We start from the raw sequence: 25249 nt of genomic DNA, 5'->3' as shown, positions 1-25249 counted from the left end.
AACCTCTGTCAGAAGTTTATAAAGGGTGAGAAATTGCAGCATGCTACACCACGAGGAAAGAGAGGAGAGGTCCTTTATTAGTTGATTTATTTTTTATTTTTTAATTAAAGCTCGCAGCTGTGTGGCTTTCAAAATCTTCATACCTGAAGGATTTTTTTTTTCAGGAAAAATTAGCAAGAAATCTGTATTTTAAAGCAGCGTTCAATCCTAATTTGATGAGTTCAGTTAAGATGAGTATACCAGGGTAGATCGAGAAGACAGTCCAGCCACTTGTCAGACCTGCAAGACAAGGGGCATCACCCTGCCAGAGACAGTTCAAAATGCTAGGATGATGTTCACTGCTGATGCTGTGTGTGATGTGTGGAGAATACAGACTGCTCTCAGTGCTGAGGGGATTTGGTAGGATAAACAGTTTCCTGTCCCAAGGGAAGTCAAGTATGGCTTCTTACCCTCATTATCCTTTTCCCCAGTGTGTATCACAGCTATGGTTTCCTCCCTTTAATGAACAAGGCACTTCTAATTACTATTCTCTGCATTCACTTTATAAGCCTCTTTGTGTTTTCTTTTTTTTTTCTTTTTTTTTTCTTTTTTTTTTTCTTTTTTTTTTTTTTTTTTTCAGTAGCTGCAAGGGACAGATTGTAGGCAAGCAGTGGGAAAGAAGAGGTCACATACAACATGTCAGGCACCATAGCCAATCTTTCACCAAGCTACAGGCAACGAACTACTGCACTCGAGCTCAAATTGATGAGAAATGAATCACCAGAGTCTCCTTTTGGTCAGATATGTATGTTTCAGTTTAGGTTTAAACCAGGAGACTAAGCCTCTGGGTATGAATGGCTTCAGTGCTGTTTGTTAACAAGTCCAGCTGTAGACAAGAATGTCAAAATGGGTTGAAGAGTATCTTCAGAACCCATCGATAGGTTTTCATTCAAAAAGAAGACCATGCAATCTATTGTCTTCTTCCCTCCTCCTAATCCTTAGCCCTTTTTTAAGTGCTTAGATACACGTCATTTCACCAGCAGCGTTTTTATTCTTGGGAGTGAACATTGTCAAAAGATTTGTCACCCAAGCTGGACTGTTCCTGCTGCCTTTTATTCCTCTCTCCCCAAAAGCCTGAATGCTCTTGGTGGTAGTTCGTGGACCATCTCTGCGTGGCGTCTTCAGGCTTTTTTAGATGTGTCTCCTGTCTTGGTTTGATAGCCCCTGACTGAGCAATGTTTTCGGAACAGCCAACCTAGCAGGCTGCCTGGGAGCAGGTGTGCATGTTCCTTCTGCCCAGCTTCCCTATTGTTTAATCAGAGTTTCTTATCTTTTCCATTGTTTTATCTTTCCTGCTTTTTTTTTTTCTTGCTTTTTTTTTTTTTAAGAGTCCTGTTTGATTTATTCCACAGTAACCCCCGACAAATAAACATATCAGGCATTTGCTTTATTAAGAAAACAATTCAATTCCTGGACTCCCATGGACTCGTTTGAAAATGAAAACACTGCAAAGTGTGTTTTAATTATGCTGAGGGCTTTGCCTCTTCCATCAAAAAAGCATCAAAAAAGAAATCCAAGAGTTGGCAAGTTAGGATTCAGTGTCCAGCTGTCACTAAGCATTTTAATAATGACTTTTGCAGCGATCCTCCTTAAAAAAATCTTTTGAAGAACTTGGTAGTTACACCTCATCTCCCTCCTAATGCTTGTAGCAAAAAAGAAAACACAATCCTAAATCCAGTAAAACACAATTCCTCCTGTCTTGATCAGCAAAATTTATTCTCTTCAGAAAATTGCTGTAGAGCTTTTCAAAAAAAGATAGGAAAGGTCATTTTTTTTACTGCTTGATACCTACTTTCTATCATTTGAGTGAAAACCAAGAATTTTCCCTGTTTGTTGGATAAGAAAAGCAAACTGTCAGTGAACATGTTCAGTCCTGCGTACATGAACAGGACTGGTGCGGAGTGATCAGGTAGGAATTTATCTTGAGGACATGCTGTTAGGTAAAGACTTACATTGCTTTTTTTTTTCTTAGTCTGATATTTTTTGCATAAAACTTTTCATCGGGGTTTAATTATAAGAAAGAATTTAAACCTTCTACTTTAAAATAATGAGTTCACAGAAGAGAAATTGTTTTCTGGTTTGATGCTAGTGTTATAATTTTCCTCTGTTTTGGTCCTTCAGCTTCATGGCTTGTTTATCATATGCTTTTTCTGTGTTTCTTGTTGATTTTCTTGCTTTTCTTTTCCTGATGTGCTCATTCTCTTCCCAATTTAAAATAAAAGTGAAAAACAACTCACAGACGCAGCTGATAATGTTCTTTTCCTTAGATTTACTCTTCCCTGCAGTCTTTCACTGAGAGGTCCTTAAGCCCTGGCGGAAGGTAGGGAGCACTATTCTTAAAAACGAGACATTGTGGCTTAGCAGCAGCAGGTGTCATCTAATTCTTCCAGTCATCCTTTCCAGTTGTTACGTACAACAGGGCACTTACACTGTTGTGGTCCAACCAACAGCTCATTAAATAAAGGTGGAACACATTATACCCTCCTCTTTTCTGCTGCTTTTCTCAGGAAATATTGCCTTTTCAGAGCTGCCACCATCTTCTTTAACCACAAGTGACTTTTATTGGGTACCATGTGTTGTGCATGCTGTCTCCTCATGCACATCCTTCCCCACACCATAGGAATAGACAGGGAGATAAGACAAGGTATTAAAGGCAGACTTATTTCACCATATAGTTGTGGTAGTCATTAAAGGATTTGCACAAAGCACAGCAATTATCAAAATATGTTGCTGGTATATTTTACACGTGATAAGTGGACTTTTTTGAACTTGGTAAGTGGAACATAATAAGTGGACTTTTGAACATAAGTGGACTTTTTTGAACTTATACAGCTGTAAGTACACATGAAAAGTAGAGAAGCTGTGCTCTGGGGATGTCCCCACTGAGAAGTGGACCTGCCTGTGTTGGAGCCAACAGGTCTAAGCTGGATGTAACACTCACCTGCAAAGCAGAAGGTTCATGTTTAAAGTGCTTGTCGTTCTCATTCCACCTCAGGCCAACTTTCATAATACTTTTTTCATGAATAAAGCCAAGCGACGGTGGCAGGAGAAAGATCTGGGAATGGGGGGAGCCACTGCAATTTTGTCGTGACACTTGGTAGCTCGTACCTTTTGAGCAAACATTCCTGTTCACTTGATTTGTGTGAATTTTGTATAAATTAGAAACCTCATTCATTTCAAAATCAGGTGTTGTTACTACACCACACGTTCACTGAAAACAATAATTGTTGTTGAAGCAACAGCTCATTTCAAAACATTGTGAAATGGAGGTTTACTCTAAGGAAGCAGGGTTCCCGCTCTTCAAATACTGTTACAGTGTTCTGGGAAAACTGTACAGCTCAAAGGATTTGTTTGTTGGTACAGCACTCTTCACTATTGCCTCTTTTTCTAGCATGAGGAGAACTGGTGCAGTCCCTCTGAGATCCCCTGCATTCCTGGGCTTTCATCATTTCATATGCACTGTCAGCTTCACTGGAGTACAATCCAACCTGCATGCAGATGCACTGAATACACAAACAGTTCTTTTCTGCTGGAACACTAGCTTGAAATCTCTCTTTTCTTCCAGATGTCCACACAGAAGCAGTTCAGGCAGCCCTTGCTAAACATAAAGAAAGGAAAATGGCAGTCCCCATGCCCTCAAAACGACGTTCGTTGGTGGTGCAAACATCAATGGATGCCTACACACCGCCAGGTGAGCACTTGTGTTTGTGCATTTTACGGAAAATTTTTAAAAGGTTCTTTGTGCTGCTGTGAACTAATGGTCTAATGGACAGTAACAGAAATGACATCTGAAACATACTGAACATAACATTGAGGTACCTCTGAAGAGAAGAAGGTGGAAAGTCAACTGGGGCAGTTTCCGTGACTGCTTTGCCCTTGGTGGTACCTCACCTAGCGTTAATCGCTTTGATCTCATGAGGCCCTAACTATGGTAAAGCTGTGATATAATATGTGACTTAAGGTATCATTCAAGTTTCTGGTTTATTCCGTAATTCTGCAATGAAATGTTGCCTTTAAAATTTGTCATACCAGCTCTTTATGAATTTATATGGTCTTTTACCTACTTACTACTCTGAAAATACTCCACATGTTTTGCTTTCTGATACTCACTGAATTCGGCTGCGACTCAATTTCTCACTGAGGGGTAGGCTTTTTACAGCTGGAAAAGTTTTTCTCAGACATTGTGGAGTGTGTTTTGAAAAATATTTGGGGTATTTTGTACTGTTAATATGTGGTTGGAGATCTTCAGAAGATCTCAAGCCACATTAGAAAGGAAGCAACTTCTATTATCCTTATCTGTTTTCTTGTAGAATAATATACAAGCCATTGAAGTAGTGCATGAAAGTTCTCTCAATGTAGTTAGCAATTGTCTTTGGTTTCAGGGCTCTTGGTATTACAGACTTTTCTTATTGTGTTTGCCTGCCTTTGTGAGTTTTTCTTAATGAGAGCTTTCTTTAGATTTATAACATGAACATGCCTTACTTCTACTTAAACAAGCAAAAGCACTGCAACTAACAGGCTGTTTTTAATTATTAGATACTTCTTCTGGTTCAGAAGATGAAGGCTCTGTGCAGGGTGACTCCCAGGGAACTCCCACCTCAAGTCAGGGGAGTATAAACATGGAACACTGGATCAGTCAAGCGATCCATGGCTCTACCACGTCAACCACTTCCTCCTCCTCAACACAAAGTGGAGGCAGTGGTGCTGCACACAGGCTAGCTGATGTTATGGCTCAAACGCATATAGGTTAGTATACCACCGTTTTCAGTATCTTCAGTTTATTGTGAATTTTGTCTCTCACATTCAGCTGATTCTGCTATTTGAAGCCTTACAAAAGGTTTTCTTGTGCTTTTTCGTCTTTTTCTCGGTTTATAATAATAGTCTCATTAAAAAAATGCAATTAAAATTTGGGGGTAGACTTCTGTTATGGCTAACAGTCTAGCTGTTGGCACCCAAATATCTAAAATGCTTTGCTTGAATTCCATTACTTAGCACTAAAAGAGATCTCTTTAGGATCCATCAGTAAGGAAAATTAGTGCATGCAGCATTAGGGATTGCTTGCACACAAGTTTCTCCTACTTCTGCAATAGTTTAATTACACGGTTTGAGTGATTTTAGGTAATTCTCTGTTAAGAGTATGTGCTCTTAATTGAATCTAGAATTGGCTGGGATAGCTAACTATGATCAACCTTGACAAATACTACTATATACTGTCATGAAAGGAAGCTGGTATTATTATTAATAGCTTGTTTATATTCTTTGGATAGATCACTGAAGTCAAGGCTTTCTTTCCATTACAGACCTAAACGTCACAAACGTTAACTGTTTCTGGATATTGTGCTATTGCCATTTGTCTTCATTTAAATGAGGTGGCTATTAGAATGATTAGACACATAGAAAGCAAGACTTGTGCTCCCTTCATTCTCCAGTAACTGCTGTTAATTATATGAAGTGTCTGCTTTGGGTACATTCTTTCAGTGGCTGTTTATTGGGTTGTCTCACTAAAATATGTTGGAGCCTATATTGGAACAGATAAAGCAACCTTGCTACAGTTCTGCTGCACATACATTTTAGTGTTCCTCAGCTGATCATTCCTTTTCAAGTATATGTAATGAGACACATGAAACATTTTACGTGTTCCTGATTTTATATGCTGAACAGTAGTCCATGTCCCTTTTTCTTTTGCTGTTGGTATAGCTTGATGTAACACCTGTATTTTCAGATGACTAATCCTCTTACCACAGTATGGAATTGCTGAATTGCAGGCAGGGGAAGAATTTGTATTGTATTCTTACATTCATGCCAAGTGAATAGCTTAGTACCTTGTTTTAGAAACACATACACTTCTGAACACATTAATCATTGCATTTGGTTATTTTCTGTGACTTCATCTTGAAATGCTAGAGGAAATTATAGCATAGAGAATTAAATTTATCCAAACTCTTAAAAGGTTGCATTACTCACACACACAAATCTCATGTGTCTTAAAATATAGCTTCTTTATAATGTGACATTTCAGTAATTTTAAATCTGGCACAGTAAATCTTCTCTTATAATCACTGAGTTTGCAGTAAATAACGCAGCATTTTTAGAGCTAAATTAAGATGACAGTATTGTGTGGAAGAAGAAAAATACTATTTTTTTTTTCTCCTTTGTTGTTGACTGGAGCGAGCTCTCCTTTGAAGAAAGCAGATAAGCTTACCTCAGTGTAAATATGTTTTCATTCTGACAATTAGGTACCATAAATAGCAAATCTAGTTGAACAGTAGTTGTGATGTAAAGTTTGTTTGGATACAAAATATGACTGATATCTGCTAACAGGCTCAGACTGTGATCTTAAGGTTACCGTCTTTGTTGCTAAGATCATTGGAAAAAGCAACAGAATCTGCACAGATGATCATTCTGAGGTATATTCACATGGCTTGATGTTTATTTGGTCCGGGGTGTTGTTCTCCAGATCAGTTTGCAAGAAGCAAATCATCATGTACTGCCATAGTCTGGAGATGCAATTTTGATAAGTACAAATTTAAGGGGCAACAGGGAAGACCTGTAATGATAACCAAAAAAAGCCCTCCATTCTGACATCCGCTAGGATTTCACCTCCAGAGTGCATCACAGAATCAAAGGGAGATTTTTCCAGTGAAAGTGCCTTAATACAGTCCTGAGAAGGAATTGGATAAAACATTTTGGCTATGATATAATCAAAGTTTAGCTTTCTGTATCATTTAGATTATTTGCATAAGCTATTGTATGTTTATTATCTTACACTGTTTATTTAATTTCATGGCTTCTGCTGCTTTATTATGGCCAAAGGTCTAGTATAGGATAGATTTCCTTTAAGTATTTGTTCTCAGCTATAAGACACTCAGGTGTCTGTATGAAGCTACAGAGAGAATTTCTAGTTTGGCATATGTTTCAAAACTGTGTTGGGTAATTCTTGAACTTAGATATCAAAACAGTGAAATCTCTAAAAAATATTTAACATTCATTACATCTTTGAGTCAGTGCTCTATATATTTCTAAGGTCTATAAGCTTTCATTTGTCTGTATTATATTTTTGGACCTATACAGATATAAAAATCAAGGTGAGAAAACATCCCAGAGCTCAGAAAGTTCATGTAATGATCATCACACAGTGCTTAGCTGTGACTGTAAATTTAGAGAGATTAACGAGTTAAATACCTCACTATAAAATTTCGGTCCTGTAGCTGCTTTTAATGTTTCCTTTATGTGTTTCAAATATGTTTCTCTTTGGAAATCAAAGGCCTCTATTGGAACCAAAGGCCACATAGGTTTCTAATAAAATCAATATAAAAACATGTGCCATGAGGCCTGATGGATAGTTCTCTGACAACCTTAAAATTCTTATGTGTCCGGAGAACGAATATTAACTTATGATACAGGGGACTAGTTTAAAATAGCCTCTGTCACCTGGATACTAATACAGGCGAAACCTGGCTGATAAAAAAGCTACAGCTCTTACTCTGGATTTCCCATCCCTGACAACGAGAAGAGCCAGCTTGCTTGGGAGAAAAAGCTATATTCTCATCAAGTGCAGTATTGTAAGGATGTTATTTGAATTCCTGGAGACTTTCCAAATCCGTAGTGTTTATTTGTGCTTCCTATCTTCCACTCAAAAGTATTCCTCTACCTCTTTACTTCTCCTTAAACATGGTGCTCTGTCAAAATACACCCTCTATCCCTACATGAATGTGCTCTGGATTGTTGGTTCTTTTTCATTTTCATGAAATGGGGTAGATTATATCGCTCCAGTAGCAGAAATGAAGGGTCTTAACTGGAAACAGCTGCTCAGTCTGTGATCTTCTAATGCAAGAATATTGGAAGAGATGGAGAGAAGAGGTGATGCAGATATGTGTGTTTGATGGAGGAAATTCTTTGAAGTCATGCAGCTGTCGCAGTTTCTATTTTTTAATCAACAGATGTGTCAAGATGATTATTCTTAACTAAACCTCAAACAGTACTTCAAGTTACCAGACATAAGACCAAGCTGCTCTATACAGATTGTGTTCATAGTCTATGCCTGGATTACTTTTCTACACACACACAAAAAAAATACATAAGAATTTCACATAACATAAGAATTAACATTTTCTTTAGAAGTCTTTTGGACTGAATTTTTGTCTATATGACTTTCATTTCTCCAAGCCTGAAAAGGGAACTGACTGAGGATTTGTAAGTCTAATGAATGAAACCTACAGCTGTAAATATGGCCATGATAAGACATCTGTTAAGAACATCCTACAAAGAAATAGGGCAAGATGAACCTTATTGTTCATCTTCTGCTGGATAAGGATTCTTCTTAATAGAAATGTAAATAGCAGATGGGCAGAGTGTGTGATAAAACTGCACCCTTTGACCAGCCAGTGGTGACCACATAGGGAAGAGAATTCATCCTGGGTAATTTCAAGTGCCAGTGCTGCTTGTTCAAAAGAAAACCTTTTTACAAAAGAGCAGGAAGCTTCTTTCCCATTCTATTTCACCCTGCTCTGCACCATGTGTTACAAAGAAGTATTTGGTTTCACATCTATAGATGCGAGGGGAAAGCATCTCTGCTCTGCAGTGCTTTGAGTCACGTATCTTCTCTCCCACACATTAAAAAAAAATCATATCAATGTAAAAACCTGAAAGGAGATACTTTAATTCAAATTCAATTTGTCTTATAAAGTCTGAAAGATGGAAATATTTCACTGAATAGATGTAAACAATTATAGCTAAAAAAATACTTTCTCATGTTACTAATAGCTGACTAAGTACAATTATTTTCTTAGTCATGACCTCCTCTCCTATTTGCATAGCAAAACTGCATTATAAGTTAAAGATAAAAAGATAAACATCAGCATTTTTTAATTGACGTAGTTATTGGGTAATTCAATCATGATCTATAAAAAGCTGCCACTTAAAAAGAAGGGGCAAAAATTGTGCTGATTCTAAAATACTTGATAAATGACAAGACTCCTCAAATGAAGACATTATTCAAATAATTACCAGTAAAAGCTTCATTGTCCAAGCTATTATACTTCAGCTGGTCACTTATAACACAATATAAGGTCTCTATTTCAGTAAAGTGGTAAGAGTGGATGTGATCAGAATTAAAAGGCTGAACTGGACATGTGCAGGTTGCAAGACATTTTTGAGTGGTACAATAAAATCCATCTCATGTTTTCTTCAACCAGTTACAGTGAACATCATTGAACATCATATGATGTTCATGAATATAAACATTAAATAACAACTATAGACATTAATATCATGTCTTAATTTTTCATGATGATTGTCTGTCAAATGCTGCATTCAAATGAGAAGTATGCAAAATAGCCATCTAATATAGCATCCATGTACTGTATTTATTGCCATAAAAATTAGTTTTCTCTCTTGGTAGTACATGAATTTGGGATTTAATGCACAAGAATTACATTGGTCCAAAGTTCAAGACTCATGGAAATGCTTGATGATTACATTTCAGGTGAAATTCACTGTAGAAGTTGGTATTAGAGTAGATTTACAACATCATAATCATAATACTTGTAGGGCATATTTACTAAAATGCACATCTCTAAAGTAATATTGGAACAAAATTAACATTTTTCCAGAATTTTTCTATGTTAAAAATCCTTTCCCTATTATAAAATGGAGAGCATTCTTTGTCACTTCATTGGCAGCAGTATGAAGACTTGTCCTCTTTTCTATCTCAGAGGCTCCTGGGGATCACTTATGTCAATAAAGAGAGAAGATGTTATTTGTTCATGGCATTTATCTCCATCTACCCTAATGCCTATGAAAATGTGGAATAAAATTATAAGACAAACTGTAAAAATAATATACAATATGTAGGTAATACAGACTGAGACTTGAAAACGTGAAAACAAACTGGAGCATGCTGAGTTATCAGGCTATGAAAGAGAAAGATTAGCGCAGTGGAATTGTTTGGAAATGCTGGAATAAGTCAGATGGGTTTGTGTTTGTCTTCTGGAAAGCATATCTTTGTTATGCAGAAGCATTGAAATAGCTCTGTCTAAAAATAGTAGACAAGCAAGTGTCCATGCAGAATGTAAAGTTCACGTTTCTTTACATTTTATTTCTTTCCCCTAGATTCCAACCCTGCTGTGATTGATTTTTTTTTCTTAATAAAACAATGATTTCCTTTTTCAAGTAAAATTGTCATATTCAAAATATGAGAGATATGCATTGGCACTTGCAAGTGATTGGCAACGTGCCATATTCTCTTTGTGTCATAAAACTAAAGCAGTAATCTGTGAGAAGTATGTTTGTCTGGGTCTTTTGCTATTTGAAGCTGTCCACAAAGTTTAACTTGGTATAAAATTAAATGTCAGTGGAGAACCAACAATCTAATTATATCTTTTTTCTTTTTTTTTAAGCTTATTGTTTATATTCTTGCAGATATATGGTACTTGGTGTAATCAATGGAAAAGTTAAAATTATGATGTACTTTATAGTTGTATACATTCATTTTGTGCATGAACTTCGTTGCCTGTTTGGATGTTGAAAAAAAGTCGAATGGTGTTCTTTCCTCTCCCCTTTGTTCTTCTGCCCTTCAACACTAGAGGTACATGGTTAAACCTTTTAACTTATTTTTCACAGAAAATCATTCTGCCCCTCCAGATGTTACCACTTACACCTCAGAACACTCAATACAAGTAGAAAGACCACAAGGATCAACGGCACGGGTGGCACCAAAGTATGGAAACGCTGAACTTATGGAAACTGGTGATGGTATGTCAAGAAGCAAAATCGTTTTCTCTTTGAGTATTGTAACCTTTTTGTAGTTAGCGTATGCATCTGTTCCTTGTTTCTTCTGGGCACTTGTCATTTATAAACACCCACGTAGTTAAAGCATCTTTGCAGTCCTCAAATAAACTGGTATACATGAAGCTGACAAAGAGAAATATTTCTTAATCAGCCCAGCTGATTCCCTGTATAAATTGTTTTGCAAATGGAAGCAGCAAGTCTCTCTAGATCTGCTTTTCTGCTTTTATCATGCTGTCTGGTTACAGCTAGGCTGTTTTTTAAAGGGCAAGAAATGCGACATACAATAGGATGGTTACATCTTGAAAAGTGTCATGATTAAAGTTTTATTTTCTCAGTTTTTTGTTTTTTGTTTTTTGTTTTTTGTTTTTTTTGAAAAACAGTTATTTGTAAACCCTTTCTTATTTACTGCTCCTCTTTTCTAAAACATATTAACCGATACCTCAGCAGGGTGTGGAATTGTTGACCAAGTGTATCCCATCTAAACTTAGCAGCTTCAGCTATAAAAACCACTTGGCAGAAGTGTTGGAGCCAACCGTATAGAAGGGTAGGAAGTCGAAATTTCTGCAATGCAGTGACAGAAAGTTATTAGTTCAGGATCAGATGACATGAATGTTGCAGAGGCTTTGCACTCTGCTGGGGAAAGGGAGGGGGGAGGTGTTTGATGGGATTATATTACAAAAGTGCCCCTTGCCCCACACTGCTGTTCATAACTGTGTTTTTCAAAGTGCTGTGTGGACAGGCATGCTCCCGTTGGAGACTGCTGGCTGATGGAATTGGCTGTAGGGATGGTTGGGGAATACGGGGTCATGCTGAAGTAATGCAAAGATGTCAGCCATGTTTAAGATGGATACTGGACAGACATCCACTGCAGTGTAAAGAGCAACCCAGAATAAATGATGGGACAGAGCCTGTGAACCGTGCTCCTTGCTGAACCAGTGATCACAGGGAGAGACCATGCCCATCTTCTCAACGACCATCACCAGTGCCACCTAGAAGAGTTCTCTCAGGTTGCCAACACTCTGTAGGGAGGGCTTTTTCACTGTGCATCTCTCCCCCAGTCTATGTGCTTTTCCCCTCTAACTTTGCAAGCTCACTCTGATGTTGTTGTATTTATTGTTTTTATTTGCGCTAGGTATCATTGTTCCTTTTTGCTGAAATGATCTTAATGTCTTAATGGTGAATACTCGAGTCACACTCATGGTATGGCATGAAACTGTAGTTGTGGTGGCCTTGCAGTCCTAGCCTTTTTCTTACCCAATTAACGTCTGGTGGCCTTCAGCGTAGCGGTCAACTGATGTCTCCATTGATCCCTGTCCTGCAGGAGTACCAGTGAGCAGCAGAGTGTCAGCAAAGATTCAGCAGCTGGTCAATACACTAAAACGGCCCAAACGACCACCATTACGAGAGTTCTTTGTAGATGACTTTGAGGAATTGTTAGAAGGTAAAATGACTGTTTTTCAAAAGGTTTGGGGATCTCTTATTAAAACTCTGTAAAATGTTTGTCTCGCACATTGACTTTCTAGAAAACTAAGTAAGCCCTCCTTGTACTGGCAAGTACCAAAAAACTGTCGATATTCAGTGGAATCCGCTTGTAGTAAGCTTGGATGTAGTGCACTAGAATCAAAAGTCTCTGGTGTTTGCTCGTGGTTCTGCTTGCAATGCAACTGCAGAAGAGAGGGAGAAACAGCTTTGCTCTGAGAACATTCAGCAGTGCGTTACAACCATTTCTTTTGAACATCAATATGAAAAAAACCTGTCAGTGAAGGAGCATGTTAAATGTTTCATACATCCTTTGTGTAACAAAGGAACATAAAAAACAAACAAAACCAAAAACTACTTTTAAGATAGAAACATGGATAAAGTCAATAAATGGAAATTTGTTTTTAAGAAGGCCAATGCTTTGAGAATTAAGATTTGTCAGGATATGGTGGTTTAGTCCTCATTGCAGTTTATAAGCAAGCACTGCGACAGAACATGACTTAAATCGATGTGTTACTGATTACTTACTGGAGGACAATTTTTCAGAAGTTCTGCAGTTCATCGTATTACTGCATTTTTGCCAAGAAAAAGTATTCTCCATCTCTCTTTAAGAATGAAGGAAGATCGATTATTTCTAAGATAAATATATGCATGCTGCCTCAGCAGTTTCTTTCCCTGCTTGTAGAACTCATGTCAATATAAGCACATGCATTCCTAAGATGTTTCAGTGTCCTCATCTCTGTTAAACTTAAAACTTAATTATTCTGTTTTATGTCTCCGTTGCTTCTCAATACCTTCTAACATGTCATTATTTTCAGGATATTTTGCAAAGGTAACTTATTCTCTTGGTTACACAGGTGTACACAAGGTATAGAATTTACATGGTAACTGTATATCTTTTCATAATCATAAGTTCAACAGCCAGATCCAAACCAGCCAAAGCCAGAAGGAGCTCAGATGTTGGCTATGCGTGGGGAACAATTAGGTGTGGTTACAAACTGGCCGCCTTCTCTGGAAGCAGCTTTGCAGCGATGGGGGACCATCTCACCAAAAGCTCCTTGCCTAACCACTATGGATACTAATGGAAAACCACTGTATATTCTCACTTACGGTGAGCACTCTTCAAACTCCTTGTGATTTTATATACAATATGTAGTGTCTGTGTGTATAGTAAATATATAAATATATAGTGAAAAAGCCCTCAAACGATGCATCGTTTCCATTTCTGAATAGGGTAAAAAAATCTGAAGTTGTAGGTGTCCAAGTATGAATTTCCGAGGTGTTATAGCATGACTTACTTCACAAAGAGGAAAAGAGCTGAGTTGATAGATCTATGCAATCACAGATTATAAATTAAAACCACCTTTTAAATAGAAATACATACTAGGACAGACTTTTCTGAAGATTAACGTCTGTTAAGCCTGAGATATTTCCCAGGCTCTGTTCTGAAAAAGAACCTGGTATACAAAATTTACCAGCTTCCTGAAAAGTTAAAATAGGATTTTTTCCCATGTTTTTGCACTTTACTGACATTGCACTAGGTGTAATATGAATTATTCCTCCTTATATGTAGTTGTACAGCTAGCAAATATACCCCCTTGGAACGGATTTGCCAGGATATCTTTCAGTGTGATCTTTTGTATGTTGATTTATTTCCCTATGTTCACTGCACTGAGAGAGGCCAAATGGAGACAAACATAAGGATATCTTTGTCAAATAACTCCCAAATAGCTTCTAATTTTGAGAAGTTCAGAGAGCATTTGGGAGATGTTCAAATGATTTATTTTGAATAACCATCAAACTTTGAAATCAAGTTGGGACATTTCTGTATGTTATTGGTCTGAATATAAAAATGATTTTGTTTTTTTCATTTCTACCTTCTCAGGGACCTAGAGTCCTGTGCAAATAATAGTTTTATATGCTGTAATACAGAGGTGTGTCTGCATTGTTCAGTGCTGAATGCTCCCTGCTGCTCAGGATTTAGGCTGAGTGATAGTCCTTGGCTGAAAAGTTGTTTGCTGCAAGTTTGGGATTGCAAATACAGTTAAAGGCTTTTAAAGCATAACAGAACTTTAGGAACTGAAGGTCATGCATGAAACATTTTCCCTTCAGGTGCTTCTTAGAGTTAAGAAGTTACTTAAATTAGGGAGCAAAGATGATTCACCACTGATCGATGTTTTTCTTCCTTAAGGACATTTTCTTGGAACTAGAGAAGAATTTTTCTGTTTGCAATTATATGTTTGCAGAAGAGCAATTCATATCATCTACTGAATGCCCTAAATAAGTTTGACAAGACAGGAAATGAAGATGTTAGTAAGAATCAGACCATTTCTGAATATGGGATTCTGTCCAGAGAGTCCGAGCATGTGTCCTATTTCTCCTGAAGAGCTGTAAGCTGAACAAAGCCTGAGGAGCTCATCCATGGGGCTTATGAAGCTACCTAGCCTGTTTCTCTTTCCTAAGCTAACTCTTCCCAAATCCATCTTCCAAGTTGTCCAAATCCTCAGAAAAGTTAGACTAAATCTTTTTTTTTTTTTTCATTTATTATCATTTAGCTGCACTGATTTAAGCTGTTGCTTTTCAATAGTTCCCCAAGGTTAATTTTTTTTTTTTTTAATAAATAAAATAAATTACAAAACCACAGTTCATAGAAGATGGACTGAATTCTCTGCTACCTAGATTTCAAGTGGACATTGCATATCATGGGATATACAAATTCATTTTGATGTAATACACATCACAATTTCCTTTACATGAATAACAATTGCTTTTGAAAGATAATTAGCATTACAGATATGCCACTTTATTGGTGACTTTATGAATGATTTTGCTGTAACTTTGCCACCTTACGGCTCTGTTCCTAGAAATTGTGGGCATGGCATTTTAAAAAGTTGAAGATTAACGAAAATTAAGCCTTGAAATCAGCAGACATTCATATGCATGAATCATATATCCCTGTGCTTAGTTCCCCTGGCCCCAGTGTAATGCACTTTTGAAAGATGAGGCTGCCCCCAGTCCTACCACATGGCATTAATATGACACTTCCTTTCCTTGTGGTGTGTATTTCCTTGTCATCTGATATATTCCCATATCAGATGACCAAAACTTTAAAATATCAACACTGAGAACTTCCAGTAGCCTCTGAGTTTGTATCTCACAGTTACTTTTGTGTACTTTGATAATTCAATAAAACACTATTTCCAGGATTTTTCATATGTTTGCAATTTTGACACATATTCAAGATTTTAAAGAATAATTCTAAATTTCTAGAGGTTCACTCTTGACGTTCTCTTCTTCAATATTTTATCTCTGTTTACTGTTTCTGCTTCAATCTCTTCTTATATCCTCTCTAAAACCTGCATGGAAATCCTCATTATTCAGCTTTCAGCTTTCTGGGTAGGAGCAAGATCCTGCATGATATCTTTTGTTCCCTACTTTTTTCATACAAAACGTCTCTTCCAGTGTCTTGTCTATGCGTGGAGGAATCATGGGTTTAACTGCTTATTCCAGATCTCTTTCCTTCTTTCCAAATTGAGTTCCAGGGCTGTTCCTGTGACAGATTTGTAGCTGTCAGCTAAAACACATCATGGCTAAGAAAGAGTACTTACTCCCTTCACACCAAGCATTTTCATCTCCTCCTTTCTTGATCAGTGTAGACAATATTGCCATTCTGCCAGTCACTTGGGCTGTAACCCCAGTATGATAAATGACCCAGACATTTCTTTAGTTTTGTACAGCCATTCTGTGTAGACACATTGCAGGTTATTCTGAGGGTAAATCTCCCCAAATACAGACTTTTCTCCGCATCTGCACAGCTAAATCTCATCCCATCTATCACCATAGGCTTGATTCTTATAGCAGCCTTTCTCTGGCCCCCCAAAAAATCATAGATTTTTAGAATTATTAAGGTTGGAAAAGACCTTCAAGATCCATGGTCCAACCATTCCCCTACCACCAATGTCACCACTAAGCCATGTCCCCAAGCACCACGTCCAACCTTTCCTTGAACACCCCCAGGGACGGTGACTCCACCACCTCCCTGGGCAACCTGTTCCTGTGCCTGACTGCTCTTTCTGAGAAGAAATGTCTCCTCATTTCCAACCTCAGCCTCTCCTGGTGCAGCTTGAGCCCATTCCCTCTAGTCCTACCACTAGTTATCCGTGAGAAGAGGCTGACCCCCAGCTCCCCACACCTTCCTTTCAGGTACCTGTAGAGAGCAACGAGGTCTCCCCTGAGCCTTCTCTTTTCCAGCCCAAACACCCCCAGCTCCCTCAGCCGCTCCTTACAGGACTTGTGCTCCAGGCCCTTCACCAGCTTCGTAGCCCTTCTCTGGACGCACTCCAGGGCCTCGATGTCCTTCTTGTAGTGAGGGCCCCAAAACTGAACACAGCGCTCAAGGTATGGCCTCACCAGAGCAGAGCACAGGGGGACAATCACCTCCCTGCTCCTGCTGGCTGCACTATTCCTGATATCAGCCAGGATGCTGTTGGCCTTCTTGGCCACCTGGGCACACTGCTGGCTCGTGTACAGGCAAGCATCAATCAGCACCCACAGATCCTTTTCCTCTGCCCAGCTTTGCCTAATCTCTGCCTTCCCATTCCCCTGCAGGAATTCGTCTAATTATTAATTGTTTATATCTCCTGTGACTTTTTCAGCATGTTTTTCATGTGTTTATTTTTGTCTTCTATAGCATGTTAGGATTGTCTTCCTCCATGTGTCTCAGATTACTGTAGATATGAGAAATGATCAGCTGTACTTCGACACTTGATCTTTTTTAAGCAAGTTTTTGAAATATTTTCTCAGTTCTTCAAGTTGTTTTCACTGTCCCAATTGTAATTGTTACTCAAAACTCCTAAACTCTTTCTAGTGAATGAAATGCTATGAATGTTCCTTATTTCTCAAATATTTTATTCCTCTGGGAACTTGCTTAAGTAGAGAGCATCTTAGTTAAGTTATTCACAATCCTTGTGTAAATCAAATCACTGAATATGCATAAATAGAAAAGTCTGAGATAAGGGAGGGAAAGACGTCTTTATAAGGTTTTATGTACATCTGAACTCTGACTAGAAATCTAACATATGCTTTGAGGTAAAGGACAATTTCTTGCTCAGGCAAAGTTGATCAGAGTAGTCAGGCAGCTGATTTTGGTATTGTTGGCATTACAAATGAAATGCTTAGTGATTTCTTAGTGGAGAAACATGAATAAAGGATAATTAAATCCAAAATACTACTTACACTATCACAGCTACTTTTCTTGCTGTAGGATGATTATTGTAAGAAGGATCAGAAAGACTGGGGAAAAAGTAAAAAGCTGAAAGTAATTTGGAAATAAGCAAGTTTTGAGCTTTTTTATTGCAACCATTATTAAAACCAACAAAACGAGTACCAGTTAACTGCATCAGATTCAGAGAATCTCATTGCCTTTATCTAACATTTTCTGTACTTAGTTTTTTAAACCATTTTCAGTAGCTCCAGTGTATTGTTTCACATATCAGAGGCCCATTGGAAACAGCAGAGCTAGGAGAAAAGAGCAGAGAAGGCTCTTTGGATAGTGAAGTGTTTTTTCTTTATCCATTTGGACTCTATGGAGAAAGAAATCATCTTTCAAATGAATTGCCCATTAAAAAAATAACACATAATGCAGCCATTAACATCTTGAGGCCAAAGTCCTGCTGTCTTAGCAGAGGTGTTATACTGGGGATAGCCTGAAATGGTTGACAGTCAACAACAGACCGAAAATAGCCACCCCCAAGCAGTGCTGCAGCTGGCGTGTGACCACAGCCGTCTATATCTTCTTGCATCCAGAATCTCCTAGACCAGGAATTTCACAGTTACCAGGAGCGTAAAGGGAACTGAGAGTCTGCTCATAACCAAGTAACGAAATAACCAGATTGTACTTATCACTGAAATAAATCATTGCTTGCAGAGGTAAAAGTCATCATGGTTTAAGTCCTTAGACATCAATCAACAGTATGGCTAATACTTTCAACCTTTATTGCTTTAATAAAGATAAAGAAAATTGCTTGCTTTAAAAATCTATATTACAAAATTGTGATTTAGACTGGGATATCAAGTACTGTAATAATAATATTCCCTCTATTCTGAGTATGTCTGGGGTATTTTATTCTCCACAATAAAACATTTTTGTTATTTTGTTTGGATATTTTTCCAATAAGACACCTGCTTCATTTGATGCTCAGTGTGGATCTCAAAAATTTCTAAAGACAAGGTTAGCAGAGCAGCAGAACCGTGACTATTATTTTGCAATGCAGAAAAGGTGCCTATTTACCCATATCACGTTAAGAAGTCTGCCATTTATACCAGATTTAATGTCTTCATTTTTATGTTTAGTGTAACAAATATATTGTGATCTTGAAAGAATGAATATTTGACAACATTATTTTCAGTTAAGTTTTGGCAGTCTCGCAATTGCTGTGCATGGAGATTGGTAAGCGACCACAGGTTTGGTTTTGCTGAGTTAGTGCTGTGTGGTTCTTAAAAGCATACAGAATTCAATAAGGGAATTGATTGTGGTTTGTTTGGTCTTTAAGTTTTCTTCCTGATGCAGCTTTTCTCTTATAACCTTCTTTACATTCAACACAAACATATAGTCCTTTTACAGATTTGCGGAGGGGGAGGAAGGGGATTTACTTCAGCATCATGTGGAAAGCATATATTTTTTACCAACTGATCCCTTTTTGTATGTTTTTTGAGACCTGGTGGTTTCCTTTATCCTCATAATGTGTTGCTTAACAAGATGGGACTGGCTATTCACTCATCACACTAGCTTGCAAATTTTTGTAGGTGAAAGATATTGCCCTGTAAATAGGCTGTTGGCATAGAACAATACTGATTACAAGTGATATTTAGAATATGTGGTTAATGCTGTAGAGTTGCTACTATACAACAAAATCAAAATTCCAGCAGAAAACAAAAAAAATCCACAGATATTTGCCCCACACAGGTGTTAACAATGTTTGTCATGGCTGCCAGAATGTGAGGTGATAATTTTCATTTGTGGCTGCTTTGACTCTGTGTGTGAGTGATGTCTGCAGGACATGGCTCAGCTTCAGAGGCATAGCTGCTGCACCACACACTTGCTGATACTTGCTGGGCACTGGGAATGCTCAATTTGGTTTGCCAGTGTAGGAAGAACATTGAAGGTGACTTGGCCTCACTCCAAGAGCACACTGCTAGGGCTTGTAGGTCCAGCAGCAATATCTGCGACAAGTTACAGGAGCACATAAGGAAGATTTGATCATCATTAGAAGATTTATTTCAGTAAATGCTTCAGCAATTAGAAATGTGTTGGGATATGACAGATGTAGAGGAGAAAACCTTGATTTCTTTGTATCTTGTAGAGTTATAAAACGTTTTGGAAACTAACACCAAAATAAGCAGCTTGATGGGGGGTAGGAAAATTACAATTTTTAGTAGTGACATGTAGTTGTCCAGCTTGGTTTGTTTTCCCAAATCAACTCAGGAAATTCTTTGGATACTGAACAGTTTTCATTGTTTGGGAGATAGTTTTGGACCTGAAAACTGGAAAATTCAGGACCTTATCAAAGGCATTGAGTTACCCAGGACACTTGTGTGTGTCCTGGACCTGCAGGAGCCCAGCCCCCCTCTGGAGAGTACCCTAGTGCCCAAAATGCCACTGGATATGCAAATGTCTCTCTAATGACTTACCTCTCTAAAGGGCTTACCAAGCCTTCATTTTCAAACTCAAAAATGAGTTCACACGTGACAGAGTCAGGCAGGGACAAGTACTGTGAGCATCCAGTGTCCCTGGCAAGGCAGGCAGGAGGGCAGTTGAATAGGACCAGGGAAACAAAGATGAGAAGGGCCCCAGGGTCTAGAAGCAGCAGTGCTGCTGGGGGTAGCTGCATCCAGCTGGTGCTTGCTCTCCATCGCTACAGGAGAGCAGAAAACCGTTTTCTGCTACAGTGGCATTGCTGGACAAAAGGAGATCTGTCACCGTGCAGAAACCTGGGCTGCTCCAGCCCCTGCTGCCTGAAACTGCTGCTTGAGTTTTCTACATCTGCCCTTCTGTCTTCAAGCCAACTTACTAGAAGATGGATGGCAATGTGTTTATCTGAGGAAGACCTGTGCTGAATTGTGGACAAAGGGCCATATCCTCAGCAGCCCCCAGCGGCGCAATTTCCTTTGCAGCTCACGTCCCTTCATAGCAGGTTTCCCCCATGCAAGTGTCGGCCCCATCCCGGAGTGAAAGCCTTGGATGGAGCACAGCTGGTTCCCCCACCGGGCTGCCTTCTGCCCCAGGGCAGATGTGCACAGAATTGAGGTCAAGGCAAGGTCTCCTCATCGGGATTTGCGGGAGAGATTTTAGCAATCAGCTTTTTCCCAGCAACGTCTAATCTCTCAAGTTTACAAAGGAAGAATTACATTGAATTGCAACCTAGGCAGAACCGAGGAAGGAAACACTTCAAAGATTTCCTTCTTTATAACATCCTCTGTTACTGAGGGCTTTTATCCCACAGTCATGGAGCCCTTTGTGTTTTTCAGTGACGCTGGCAGGCTGAACGGCCAAGGTGGCAAAATAAACACACAGCTCAGTTGGCCCCGTGTCGCGCCTCGTCCAGCAGCCACAGGCCTGGCCCTGGTGACTCAGGCCTTCCTGGCTCCAGCTCCTGCACTGCTGTTCCCTTCACAGCTCTGTCTTTTCTGGAATGAAGCTATATATCTAGAAGAAAAATGGTGGGCTTGCTCTTGAGCACAGCCCAGGTCTAGATCTGTGTGGGATTGACTCTGGGATCAGTGTGCGAGATGGCTGGCCTGCACACAGAGATGCTCCTCGCTGCTGGCCGAGCAGAGGCCACGGCAGCCAGGGACAGGCAGAGCCTGAGTGGGTTGAAAAGATGGAAGCGCTGAGGGATGCAGGAGAGATCCTCTGTCCCAGCTCCATCAGAGCTCAGTGCAAACTGCCTTCCTCATTCCAGTTTTCCATAGTTTCATACCCTTTCGCACATGCAGGTAGCTCAGTTAGTTGACACAGTTTGGTATTCCAACAGTAATTAGAACAGGAGAGGGCCTGGGAGGAAAAAGACCTCTAGAAAATATTACAGACTTATTCTGTGCAATTCAAGGTGTGTTGAAACAGAAAGGTGAGGAAGTAGTGAAATGGCCTTGTATATTCTATATTTCAGAAGATGAAGTAAAATTTTGGAAGTAAGGGAGCATCATGACAAAATGTATTTAGACAAATATTTACAACCTTACTAGAAAGTAACACATTACTCTTTGAGAGAACTTTATTTCTACATTTACTTTGATTTACATTGGCATGGAGATAGTTGTATTGTGTACCCATGTACTTCTGAAAGAACGCATCTAAGTCCTTTAATATGAATAGTGCTTCAGAGCTCAAATTTTGAAGAAAATATTGTATGCAAGATGGCATGTTTGATACACAAAAAATGAGTATGAATATGTCACAAATGCAAATTTAAGACTTTTAACAGATTTAATCTCCATAGCTCCAATAGAACTTTTCACAGCAGCCCCTTATGTCTCTCAGAAAAGGGATCAAAATCTTAATGTTCATTATAACCATGAAAGTGTTTTGTGTAAAGATGGTTCTCCCTTGCACTCAGAACTTCTACCAGGCTTTTCATTTCCATTCTCCAAATTTCTGTATCAGTACTAATTGCTCTTCTACATTTGTTGCCACTGAAACTTTAATGTTGGAAACTTTTAAGAAAATAAATGTTTGCTTTTCTAGGGCATCCTTGTTTTTATCCCACTTGCTGGTCAAGTTTAAGTGTTGACTGTTGCAACAGGGATGCTTTTAAAGACTTTTTTCCAATAAAGGCAGGTAGTTTACTGCAGTGTTATGAAGGTTAATTCTGCAGAAGTATTCCTGTATCCACATTGAGTTTTCAGTGGAACAGAATTGACTTGTGTTTGTTTTTAAACATCAGGACAATTCAGCATCCAAATACTGGAGCAATTTTAAATATATTTAAAGCTTCAGAAAATATGATTTAATGATAAAATATTACCATTTTCATAAGAAGTAATTGCACTTAAGACTTTCTCAATAACAGGCAGCAGTGACCTTCCAATTTTCCTTAAGAGTTAAAAAAGAAAATCTGGCCTTCTCATTATACATTACATTTGCATCAGATTGGCACTTAAAATAATACAGCATTGCATTTCGTATCCAGAATGTGGAGGAATTTATTATAAAAACTGCTTGGCTTAGTTATAAATAGCAGTACTGCTTGTTTGGGAGCCTGAACTGCTGAACCCCATAGGTAATCCGTTGTCAGAACCTATTATCGTTTAAGTTATTGGTGGGCATGAATTAAAGATTTGTTACTGTCAGACTGAATACTGCTTCAAGACAGTAGCTGAGGGCCAGCCAAGACCAAGGTCTGTTATACTAGGTATTATTCGAATGGAAGTAACAAGGGCTGTAAACAAAGGTTCTCGGAAAGAACTTGCACAGTCGGGATATGCTGATCTCTTAAAGGATTAATGAAAGGCACAATATGGCCAGTGATATTTTGAGGAGATGATTCTTTCTTTAAATAATATTGATGCGAGGTCTGTATGAAGATTAGCTAAGTAAGTGCAGATGGGGGGATGAAGCAAGGGGGAACAGAGATGGTAAAAAGGAAGAATACCTGGAGGCAAGTGAAGTGAAACTGAGGGAAGGGACTGTGTGGGAGTGGGGGAGAAGTAAAAGCCAAGTTAAACTGAAGAAGGTCCAGAATTAAAAGTGCAACTCATCTTACAGGTGTGCTAAGGATCAGAAGGTCCCTGCTGCTTCAGTGTGCCCCTTTGGCTGTAGGGTGTTTTCTGTTGTTGACTTTTTTTCCTTGTCTCTCCTTCTCGGGACTGCTTTCCTTTTTCCCTTGGTGTCTTGGAGTAGGGAAAGTGCCATTATGATCCCTGCATCATACCCTCGGAGGGAAGTCCCCCTGCATAGCAGTCTGAACTGAAAGGCAGCTTTTGGTAATAGGCTGTCTGGACTTCTTGGTATTCCAGCCACTTCTAACACCTGACTTTTGGAGTCCAGATCCAATTCACTGCAAAGCAAGAAAGCTACTTTTTTCTACCTTGAAGAAAGCTTTTTTTTTTTTTTTTTTTTTTTTTTGGCTTAAAAATGCTGCTGTCTTGAAGTTCAAAGAAAATATCTGATATATCTGATATGTATTTAAAAATATTTCTGTTAGTTGCAGCAGTGGTATCACATTTAGTTGGAAAATTCATGTATGTTTTCCTAGTATTTCTTCTACTGCTTAGGCATTCTTTCCCTTTAATAATCTTGTAAAACATGCAGAATTTTAAAATTAATTTTACAAATTTTGTGTTAATAGGCAAACTTTGGACCAGAAGTATGAAGGTTGCTTACAATATACTACATAAATTAGGCACAAAACAAGAACCAATGGTACGACCTGGAGACAGGGTGAGTAACTGAATGATTTTTATTTATTAATAATTCAGATCCCAGGTTGACAAAGAGAGAATGAGGTATTTGGGTGCCCAGGGGAAATTAATGAAGTTAAATGTTGGGGGTGGAGGAAAGTCTGCCTTTTACTCAGAAAAGGGCTGATCACTCAGACAGATGTTTTGAATTGCACATTAAATAATCTGAGCTAGTATTCGCTGAATAGCAACTTCAAGTTGTGGCAACATCAGCAATAAACGTTCCCATGGAAAGTGATTTTTGGACATAGAACAGCGGTCTGTTTAGCAAAAACTTGCTTATAGAGCCTGGAGGTGTCGTGTGGGTAAAACGTACTTACTAATGACTTTGTAGTTGTTGAGATGGTAGAAAAAAAAGAGGAGCATTGTGGAGGACAAACACAAACAAGCTATGCATATTCTGGCAGCCAGTTAAATAAATAAATTACGCTGACTGGTAATGTGGAGAGTATTTCCATTCCTTGTTCTTCAATCTGATTCAGCTACTGCCAGAGGCTTGATCTAGGTGAATGTATAACATCCACAGAGGGCAAGGGTTACAGAGCTAGTCTGCTGCCTTCATGCTACCCCTTTTCTCTGCCGGAGTGTGTATCCAAATTTCCACAGGTCCCATTCCAGGTTGGCTCTAAGTCATGGAATGGAGGTGCCTGAACAAATCTGTCAGAAATGCACATTTTAGTCATAACCTTGTGATTAGAGTTTTGAATGTGAAATTAAGGATTCCTCTTCCAGTTTGAGAGCAATTCTCAAACTGCTGGTTTACTTGGTCCTTTTGTGCCATATGTGAAAAATGTGTTGATATGCACTGCACTTTTCTTATGTCTTCAAAAATGAGAGCATGCAGTAAAGGTTCAGAGAAGAAAAAAAATGAATTAAAAAAAAAAAAAAAAAAGAAACCTGACGGTCCTTTCTGTGCTTCATTTGGAAATAAATCATAAAGCATTTAACTAAAAGATCTCTAGATCCTTAATCTAAATTGCTTCCTACAGTGGTATTCAGCCATCTGAAGAATCTCTTTTGCTTGATTTACAAGTGTGTATCTAAGCAACAGCAGAAGCAGCAAGTTGTTCAAGTGTGTGCATCAAGAGAATCCACCCAGAAGGCTCTAAATGGAATAAAGTTCAGATACAGGCAGTGTGTGTGTGCCTCTCTCTCCCTGTTGTCTGCTAACTGCCCATCTTTGCATTAATTTACTGCAGCAACCGCTGACATCTCCTAACGTTAGGAAAAGATTTGTGGATAATTCAGTCAGAAAGCTGGAAGTTTAGCTAGTGCAGGACACATACATAACAAATTGCAGTCCTTCTAAAATAAATCCACCTAGATTACAGCGAAACAAATGTTTATGGCTGAGTGCTGAAAGCGTATGCTTGTGCTGTAAAAACATCTTGCTTAGCATCTCTGTAACAGAAACACGATCATTTAAAGCTGCTTCTTGTGGAAGATGAGGTGTTACTGTACTGATGTTCTAGGCTGTTATTCTGGC

General features: G+C 38.6%; 1 protein-coding gene across 3 annotated transcripts in view; it reads left to right on the top strand.

Annotated features, from left to right (window-relative positions):
* Nucleotides 1–25249, top strand: part of DIP2C (disco interacting protein 2 homolog C) — a 311358-nt gene that overhangs the window by 191294 nt on the left and 94815 nt on the right. For 2 of the 3 annotated variants that reach the window (XM_084281851.1, XM_084281849.1), the window contains 6 exons: nt 3605–3730; nt 4576–4785; nt 10660–10791; nt 12149–12268; nt 13220–13417; nt 23652–23743. In XM_084281851.1, coding sequence (XP_084137977.1) covers nt 3605–3730; nt 4576–4785; nt 10660–10791; nt 12149–12268; nt 13220–13417; nt 23652–23743 — 878 coding nt within the window. The remainder of the gene's footprint in view (nt 1–3604; nt 3731–4575; nt 4786–10659; nt 10792–12148; nt 12269–13219; nt 13418–23651; nt 23744–25249) is intronic. The other variant, XM_084281850.1, reaches the window with a different exon arrangement.

The sequence above is a fragment of the Netta rufina genome, assembly GCF_964035555.1.
Source record: "Netta rufina genome assembly, chromosome: 2".
NCBI classification, from domain to species: Eukaryota; Metazoa; Chordata; class Aves; order Anseriformes; family Anatidae; genus Netta; species Netta rufina.
The sequence above is the reverse complement of the archived record's forward strand: the minus strand, read 5'-3'. Positions and strand labels throughout refer to the sequence as shown.